The sequence below is a fragment of the Dipodomys ordii genome, unplaced genomic scaffold (assembly GCF_000151885.1).
Source record: "Dipodomys ordii isolate 6190 unplaced genomic scaffold, Dord_2.0 Scaffold55, whole genome shotgun sequence".
Lineage (NCBI taxonomy): Eukaryota > Metazoa > Chordata > Mammalia > Rodentia > Heteromyidae > Dipodomys > Dipodomys ordii.
Genome location: NW_012267271.1, coordinates 3,486,125 through 3,495,939, shown reverse-complemented (window position 1 = coordinate 3,495,939; position 9,815 = coordinate 3,486,125). Strand labels below are relative to the sequence as shown.

Below are 9,815 nucleotides of genomic sequence, written 5' to 3'. Positions count from 1 at the left end.
TTCCAGGCACCCAGATGTGTGATGAACAGATTGTCTGGCAGCAACAGGCTAGTTAAAATAAGTCACACAAACGTAATTTGCTTGCCAAAGGCGTGTTCCTCCAAGTTATGTTCTGTCTCCTCAGTTCCAACAAGATTCTGTAACAGGTCCCACAGTCTTACAGGTTAAAATCCTGAAATGGAGGGGAGTGGGTAGGGACAAAGATGAATGTCCCCATGGCTTAGTCTCTGAGAAAAGACAGTCAGCCCAAAGTCACATGTAGCACACAATAGTTCAGAGATGGGATGTCACAGCCTCAATACATGTGACCTTCAAGAGAACAAATCCAAGGGCACAGACCCCAGGGAGGCAGATCTGGGACTCGGGACAAGGAAGGGCTTTGTGTCACTGAAAGCTGTCAAACTCGCAGTCTCTCAGGATGCAGGAATGTCCATAAGCAGAGTCTTGTAGACGTGTATGTGGACTACTATAGGAGTCCCAGCACAGTCATAACTTATCTGTGAGGTCCCTTCCTGAATGAAAGTGATCTTTCCATTTCCGGCACTCTGGGAAAGAAGACAGAATTAGAAATGACTTACCATCTTAGTTGTCCATTTAAATGAATGTGTGTACACGCATGTACACACACACACACACACACACCAGAAGGTGGTCCACAGCACCTGTGGGATCCATTCTAGCTAAGACTCAGAGGCTTGGGCCATGCAGTCACAGTGAGCTGAGGGGAGCCCACCAGGAGTAAGTTATGGGCTGACAAAAAAAGGAGAGTTCTTGGGCAGATGAGAACAAGGCTGAGCCTGTGTGTGTGTGTGTAGGGGGGTAGGACCCTCCTGCTTCACTGTGTCACTGCCTTCTCAGCAGTTTGTCTGCTGCCCTGGTATAACAGAAGTGAGCAGGACATCCAACAGCAACACCCCTGGTTTCCAGATCCCACACTGATAAGGCCCAAATTCCCTTATGATAGAGGCAGAACAAAATGAGCTCTCCTTTCACTCTGGTATGTTTCAGGGACAAGGTTCTGAGAACTTACCCTCTTGGAGTGTAGAAAACACAGGATATGGCATATTGCTATGAATATATCTACATTTCAAAACATGCATTTGCTGGACAATATCTACATTTCAAAACATATGTGTGCATGCTGGGTACCAGTGGCTCATGCCTGTAAACCTAGCTACTCAGGAGGCTTAGATCTGAGAATCGCTGCTCAAAGCCAGCCTGGGTAGGAAAGTCCATGTAGTCACTGAAAAAAGCCAGAAGTGGTGCTGTGGCTCAAGTGGTAGAGCGCTAGCCTTGAGCACAAAGAGGCTCAGGGACAGGACCCCGGTCCTGAGTTCTAGCCCCATGATGAACCAAAAAAAAAAAAAAAGTATAACATATGTGTTCCTCCACTTTGGAACAAAAGTATACTCTCTCGACTAATGAGAGCTCCAAGAGTAAGCTTTAAGATACACCTTTTCCAAATCTATGTGCTTTCTAATTTAATTTCCTTCATGGTGGACTTTTTCTGCCATTTTTGTGTTCTGATGTTTTGGACCCTACTTGTTGACAAAAGGTGAGGTAGCCTGGCTACTTTGAAAACCCCAAAGCAAACATCATGAGAGATAATCAAATATGAACATCTTTGAGGAGCTTTCAATAAAGTGGCCTAGGAGATGATGGCCAGTCAGCAATTAGGGACTGGTGGTGTCCTCTGACATTAGAAAGCAACAATAAGCTTCCCTAAAGCCAAACAGGCTTAGCCAACAACTCTTATGAATTATAATCAGCAGGAACTCAAAGTAAAGAGCACTCTAACTTCAGGACAAATGAAAGGCCATGGCCTTTGCTGGCAATGCAACGCCATATAATCTCGCTCTATCTGCTCTGACCCAGGGTGTCTGCTCCCAGATGGTACTGACAGGAAACAGCCTCCTGGGATGGTCCTCTAGAGATCTGCCTGTTTCCTGATGTTGGGCTACTTTTCCAGCCTGAGGGAAGGAACAAACCTATCAGAAGCCACAGCTGCCTGACTTGTTTAAGATGATGCTGAGGCACAGGAAGGCTAGAAGCCAGACCTTGCTCCTGTCAGGAATGTCAGTGCCCTTTCTCCATCATCTTCTTTAGTTTCTTCCTTATTCATCTCAGGGCCCAGCTTGCAGGGAAAGCAGGGTACTACTGCATTATGTATTAGCTCACTGTCACCACACCATAAAGGAGTCCTAGAGAGAAGGCATAGGACTTGGCCTGGCAGCAACCCTAACTTACCAGTAAGGAACATGTCAGGAAGACAGTCCCATGGGAGCCAAGCTGAATCCCCACTCACCTCACAGCCTTACTTCCCTGTTCCATCGGGTCCTACAAACACTAGCTAAGCACCCACTGTGGTGTTCAGGGGCCTATGCTAACGACACAAGGGTGAGGACATAGGGTCCCTTCAGCAAGGAGCTCACAGGATCTCAAGGGAAGCATCAACTGAATAATCCCACTGATTACCTAACCACAAATTAAAGTAAGTACTTCAATGGTCAAGACCACACTGCTCAACTAAATTCTGTTATAAAGGGGACTGATCTAGAAGGGTTCTTGTAGGAAAAAAGGGCTCCATAGCTGGATTAGAGGAGGGGAAGGAACTAGCTAAGAGGGAGATGACAGTGCAGGCAGAAGAAACAGTCCTGAAGGACTGGGCAAGGTGTACCCACAAGCAGTGGGGAAGCCTGGGTGCAGACCGGAGTGTGACAATCCAATATTGGTTTTACAAGAGAAAGATCAGAACTCCATCTGCTTCTTTCTCTTTCAGCACAATGATGGCACTACAAGAGTCTCTTATGAAACCCCAGGCTTTCAAAAACAGTGGTTACAGAAACTGATACAGCAAATGTTTGTCAGAGCCAGGGAAACACACAGAGGCTATGAGAGGCAAATACAGAGGGCGACCACAGCATGATTGCTCTAGCAGCATTTTTATTTACAAACAGCAATTTCCATTGACTTTATACCATAAAAAAAGCCATTTACAAGCAAGAAACAAGAATTCAAAACAAAATTAAGCAGCACTGAAATATTCATGTCACAAATCTAAAACAAAATGAATACGAGAGTAAAATATCATTTGAATAAATAGTCTTAACTCCATGCTATAAAATAATCCTTAATGGCAAGTTACTAGTTGATACAGCATCCGCTTAGCTAGCTTCATTTACTTCACATGGCAATGAAGTGTGGAGTTGTGAGGTTACCAGTTTATATTGCAAGGTAATGACACTGTGTTAAGTCATTCAAATTGCTCAACCATTTATAACGGAAAACAATGTTAGCCCTACTAATAAAGTGGTGAGAGATGGTTTTCACATTAGAAAAATGGTTATTTTAAAACAAAGTAAGTCTACCTCTTACTCTAGTCAGGGCAGCAACCAGAGGCTTGGGTCTCAAGTCCAAAGGTTGAATTCACAGCATAACTTGTCACTGAGGGGCAGCAAGAGGTCTATTTACTGAATCTGCCATACGGAGCACCAAGGCCACAAGGCCAACTCCGGGACTTGATGAAGAACTACAATAGCCCTGTCTGTGCCAGACCCAGGGAGGGAACCAGAGGATGCCGGTTCTTTTCTGGGCTGAGAAGTCAAGCACTGGACAGAAACAGTGGGACCACTCTGGCACTTATTGAAGAAGACGCATGTGATGGGTGACAACCGTTACAATTTTGGAACAATGTGAATGACTTTCCTGAACTTTCAGTTCAGTTGCACTGAGTAATATGAAATCTATGACTTATGAACTAGTTTCATATAAAGAATTTACATAATTCCCCAATACTTTCATATATAAAATTTAATAAATAACCCTGACCAGTCTAGAAGCACCATTCAAGGGGCATGTGCCCTTGGAAAATAGTTTAGGTGTTGCATATTTGAGTCCCTTTCAGTGGAGGCTTCACAGGAAACCATTATAGATTAAAACTATAATGACGATGACAACAACAACAAAAGTCACAGTAACAAATAGGAAAAAAGTTAAAATAAAACACATTGATCTCTAAAGTAAAGCTCATTCATGTGGATGACTCCCCCAGCCCTTGTTTTGTATTCCTGCAAATTCTTCCTAGAATCCAGGACATTAAAATAAAAATAAAAACAATCACACACAAAAATATGCAGGGCTTATGACCTAGGCTAAGGTAAAAACAGAGTTGGCAATAACCGCTATCATTAGAAGAGACATATATTCATGCTCTCAAAGATTTAAAAATGAGCAATTTAGTTGTACAGTATATTCTGCTTAACAGTGAATTGACAGTATCCTTTCTGCGGTTTAAAAAGAGGAAAGAAAATAAAACAACACACACGAAGAAAAAAAAATATGCCAAGGCAGAGCCAATTGGTTGGGAGGCTTTCCCACTAACCAAAAAATTTACTTGTCTTCATAAATTGTATTTACAAATATATTTTAAAATGTATTTACAGCTTTAGTAGAAATTAGAGGGTAGAGAACTGATTGGAATGAAAACTGTTTAAAACCACAAACATTAGTAAAAGTATAAAATATTTTGTCTTCACAGTTTGTAATAACAGGTTAGACATTAATAGAAAAGGACGCTGTCACTGTCTTCACATTGTCAAATATGGAAAAGGTAGCTCAGAGACTCAATTATGAACAAGCCTAGAGGAATTCAGGATATATTTTACTGTAAAAGATTTCTTCACATATCACTTTCTCTTAGTTGATTTCTGCATCTGATATAAATGAAACATCTAACCTAAAACTGTACAGAAATAGGGACTTTGCTTTCCAGAAGGAGTTGCTCTAAGGAGCTAGTTACACAGCGTCCTTCGTCTGTGGAGACGTGGAGTGAACTTCAGGGAGAGAATGGTTCTGTTCTGTGGTCATGTTAACCTCCTGGCACATCCTCCTGTGGCAAGGCACAATCAACTGCTGCGGCCCATCAGAGTGGAACCACCCCACAGCCCTACCCACTAGAGGCAGACCGTGGAGCACTCAGCTCAGTGGCTCCACAGCACTGTGCTGGCCTACACACCTCCCTTGAAGCCCTGCGAACTTTACAGTACTGTGTTATGGCTTGAGAATTCATTCTAACACTGCTAGCAGTGGAGAGAGAGGGTAAAGTGTTAGCAACATGAATGGGAGCAAGTGGAACTTGCAAAATGCGATATCATGATTATTAGAGAGAAACGCAATCAATTTTCTGCCCCTTAACAGTCCCATTACAATGTTTGAACCTGAACTGTACAATCAAAGCAATGTATATTTTTGTCAAAGACAATTTTGGATAAGTCACTCTTTGGTAAACTCAAACCAGCTAAACACATTTACAAACACAACAACTCCATGTAAATAAGGTTCAGACAGACACAGAGACACGATCCAGGACATGGAGGTACTGCCTCAAGAGCTCTCTCCACTCCCCACCTGTCTCACATCCTGTGGAAAGCTCTGGAGACCTCACAGAAGGCCCGAGCCTGAGTGAAGAGGAGGTTCCTTCCCTGAGCTTGACCTCTTCTGTCCTTGGGTATGGGTCTTTCTTGTCACAAACTTAAATTTGTATCACAATTTTTTTTTTGCATTTAACTCTTAAAAAGAAAAATCAAAAGCAAACTTATTCATGTAAGGAAAAAAAATCACAAACATTTACCTGAAACCCCAGAACACATTTAAGTGGGTAAACACTTGGAGTCTATCCTCCCCTTGAGGCACAAAGTTGAGCAAGTGCTTCAGGGAGAGAACAAACCCCGACTTAGGCAGTTTGACGAGGAAAAAGGCATACTATATACCCGATTAGCAAGAGCTGCTCCCAGGAGCAGCAAGGTTAGAGTGAAATCTACGTGAATTAACACTGAGGTGTAGCCCAGCAGTTCACATGTGAACAAATCCTGTGTGCTAAAGAGGTGCTACTGCTCAGCCACCACTGGAAGGGGGCGGCTGGGGAGCTGCCACACAGGGAGGCCTTGAATGACTTCTTAAAAAAAAATTAAGTCCTAAACAAAGAGATCCCCCCACCCCAACCCACCATTCTTGGTATTTTAAGAGCCAGAAAAGCATGGGAAACCAGCAAACACTGATTTCTGCATTCTTTAACTCCTAGTCTGTGAGGTTGGCCTGTCTGGATTTTTTAGGTGGCTGTGGATATGTGCTGGTTGTGGGTCTCAGAGCTCAGGTTCTCAGGAAGAGAGATTAAGAGTGCTGACATTCTCTGGGCGGCCTGCAGCAAGACTCACCACCAACTTGTTCTTATAAATTCTCTCTGCCAGAGTCCACAGTACCAAAGTGATCTTGTAAAGCCTGTTGGTACAACAGTGAACTGAAGCTAAAGTATTAATACAACAATGTCTTTGTATAGCAACCTGTTTGCCAGCACATGCTTTTGAGGTCTCTTTTCAAGCAATGAACTTGGGAGGAAAATAACTTAATTCACTATTATCATTGGATTTCACATTTTCTACAACTATACTGACCTAAAAGACACTGAACATAAAAATAGCACCACATGACCAAAAATATGGTGACACACATACAGATTTGGTGACACACAGAGTATCTTAGAGGGCTTTGAACTGTTGGTTTCTTTCAGCAGGAAACACTGAGAGAGTGGGGGAGCCACAGAGGCTCGCATTAGCACACACAATACTAAGATAGATATATTGCTTGCAATTCCCATAGAGTATAGCTTTACAAAAAGTACAAATTCCAAGTTTTGCAGTTTCCCTGGGAACTGCACATAGAAAAAGTTGCTGTGCACCTGAACTGGCTGCTTGAAAAGAGAAAGAAAAAAAAACAGGAAAAACAAACAACACTGCTTGAAGAATTTTGTAGAGAGAACTACAAATTCTTTTCCTTTAGTGCGAGTAATAACTCATGGTAGAGTGATTTGATTCAGTTACCTGGAATGTATGTTTCTACAGTACGGAATGAAGGTAGATTTGTAGGCCAGTAAAAACCTTGAAAACCACTGCTCCTTTGGGGTTGGCTAATAGAACACTATACTATGTAAAAAGGTCAGCACCACAGGTCATCCAGCTTACTTGCTGGACAACGAACAAAAATTCCAAACAGTTTCAAACTAGAGTTGAAGAAATTTTATGGCATTTGGTTTATGTAGTTTGCTGTGAAGCAGAGCTATGAACACTGTGATTTGCTTTGTCTGCTTCAGGACACAATGATTAATAGATATGAAAACCTAGTGACATTCTTCTGTAGGGGAAACCAAAGGGCAAAACTAACATATTAGGTAGGGATGAGACAGAGTTAAAAGCTCTGTTCACATTGTATTAAATTATATATTTCTCTTACATTCACCTCAACCAGAATAAACTCAAATTTCAGAATGTATATATAATTATATATATAATAATCACTTTATTATATATATATATATAGTCTAATTACCCCCCAAAAGTAAATTTAACTTAGAAAAGGTTACCCATTTGTATCAGCTGGATAGCATCCTAGTCTCCCTGTGGAAATAAATGCACTGGTGCTAGTGCCCACAGTGAGAGAGGATGCCTCTTGGCAGAGAATGTAGGGTCAACCAGTTGGCATAGCTAAATCACTGGCAGGTTTGGGATTAAGAGTTCAGCCAAAGAAAAATACTGTCAGCCTGTGTTTTCCCTGGATACGTTGCCCTTCATGCTTTGAGCTCCTTGGGGGAGACAGAATGGGAGAAAGGATAAACACAAAGAAGTGTTCCATCCAGAAACTTTAGAAGAACTGCCAAGAGACCAAGAGCTTTCCAGATGGTTGGGAAAACAAAAGATTACACAAAGCAAATCACAAATATGCATTGATTAATGTGCTTTGTTTGGGTGCACTTCTTTACCATCCTAATCAGGAGCATCAGACACTGTATGAATTTCCATGCGAGAGTCTAGGGCTATCTCTGAGACTGACGCATCGTTTTCTAGTTTCTGTTCCACATACACATCTGTTCTCTCAGGGGACTCAATGCGACTCCTGACTTCTGCAACGCCTGGGTGGTTTTTCCGCAGGTGCTGGTTGAGGGTACCTTGGAATGGAAAGCACTTCCCACAAATCTCACAGCGGAATGGTTTGTCATCAGTGTGGCCCCGGATGTGGTACTCTAATTGGTCCTTGCGTGTGTACTTCTTCCCACAGAACTTGCACACAAAGGGGGTGATTCCCATATGGAGTCGCATGTGCCTGTCAAGGCTTCCTTTCTGGTTGAAGGACTTCCCACAGTAAATGCAGATCAACCTCTCGTTGTATGGATACCAGTGACCCCTGGCACTCCTCTCCCGGGGACTGCTCTCATAGCCTGGGTTGTTCATCATGGCTTCACTGTCAGACCCCGGCACCACACCCTGGAGGTCACTGTGCAGGTGGACTGACAAAGCTCGTTTTTGGCGGGCACGTCCTCCTCGGAAACAGCTCAGCATGGACCTTGATGGGCTAGAATTACTCAAACTTCCAAAAGTATCTGATACACTGGATGGCTGTGAGGCTGCCTGCGAGTAGGAATAGGCATGCTGGAGCACAGAGCCATAGGAGCCCACGTTCACTGCTACAACTTGCTCCCCATCAACCATCTCTGTGTGGTACCCATCGTCCCCCACGGAGGAGCTGTCAGAACAGCTGGGCCGGTCGGACTTTTCCATCTTTACTTTCACCTCAGCAATCTGGCTCTCTCTCACCAAAAGGTCCCCCTGCTCATGGTCCCCCTCAATCTGAATCTCATACTCAGACACGCTCCCACTGCTCCCCCGGTCTGAGTGCCCCTCCTCCTGTAAGCGGCTACGCAAAGCTTTGCTGGGGGTTGTCTCCATCCGGAGCTCACTGCTGGTGGTGGGCTGCCGTACCTGAGGGCAGTATGGAGGGGAGATCTCAACTGGGTTGGCGAAGAAGCTGCCATCTTTCACTCCGTTACGGCTCTCGGGAGTCTCTTCAGCACCAACAGTGACAGAGTCAACATCTCCAACACTGATTTTTGAATGGATGCTCTCTAGGATCTGTGTGCACTTGTCAATGACACATTGCATCTGAAGAAAGCTGGCTGCAGTCAGAAAACTGACAACATCCTTCAACTGCAAGGACATTCTTCCAGTGTAACAAAAGGAAAGCAATTGCTCAAACACATTGGGATTTTTAATCACTGATATTGACAAGCCACTCATGGTACTTAGTGCCGAATGGTCTCGGAAATATGGGGAGCTGGCTGCGAGAACTGCTTTGTGGGCTCGAAATGGCTGACCCTGAATGTGGACAATGATGTCACATAGTTTCCCTTGCAGGCGGAGTTCGTTTAGCTGGCTCAGAACGGTGCTGCTGTACTCGGGCACATCAAACTGAATAAAACTGCTGCTGTCCATTTCTACTGACATGAAGCGTAATCTGTGGAAAGAGAGAGTTTTTATAATTTGCCAAAGACTTTACAAGCGGCATGAACACAAGCTCACCACATTGAGACACCAGCTACTGTACTTCCTGAGGACTGCCTGAACGTTGATCCTCTGGCTCTCTCTCCCTCTTTTTTTTTTAAAAGTCTTTCGTCTTTCACTTAATTCATCTAAAACAAAAGAACTGATCAATTAACCCAATGTCATTATTGCCCTACATTCATCTTGAGCAAAACTAAAACACTATGCCGCAAGGCTATTTTAGCTTTGAATGAGAAAGTGGTATCCATTTAAGGAAAAACACTTCCTGGGACCATCTACTTTTGAGGATTTGAAGGTCTCTATTAACAAAAATCCATACAAATGTAAATTTATTTAAAGACTGTCTTGCCTTACTTGTGTATTTCTAATTGGTATTTTTCAAAAACACAGCACTTGGACACATTCACTTGTCAGCATACTCACCCCTTC

The 9,815-nt window shown here is 43.3% G+C and overlaps 1 protein-coding gene across 1 annotated transcript; it reads right to left on the bottom strand.

The window, feature by feature from the left end:
• Nucleotides 1-2,923: 2,923 nt before the first annotated feature.
• Zbtb34 (zinc finger and BTB domain containing 34) lies at nucleotides 2,924-9,337 on the bottom strand. The gene has a single exon (XM_013021490.1). The coding sequence runs from the start codon at nucleotides 9,327-9,329 to the stop codon at nucleotides 7,815-7,817; it is 1,515 nt and encodes a 504-aa protein (XP_012876944.1). The 5' UTR covers nucleotides 9,330-9,337; the 3' UTR covers nucleotides 2,924-7,814.
• Between the last annotated feature and the right edge of the window lie 478 nt (nucleotides 9,338-9,815).

Coding starts and splice junctions, on each gene's coding strand:
- Zbtb34 (XM_013021490.1), bottom strand. CDS start 9,329: ATGTCAGTAGAAATGGACAGCAGCAGTTTTATTCAGTTTGATGTGCCC.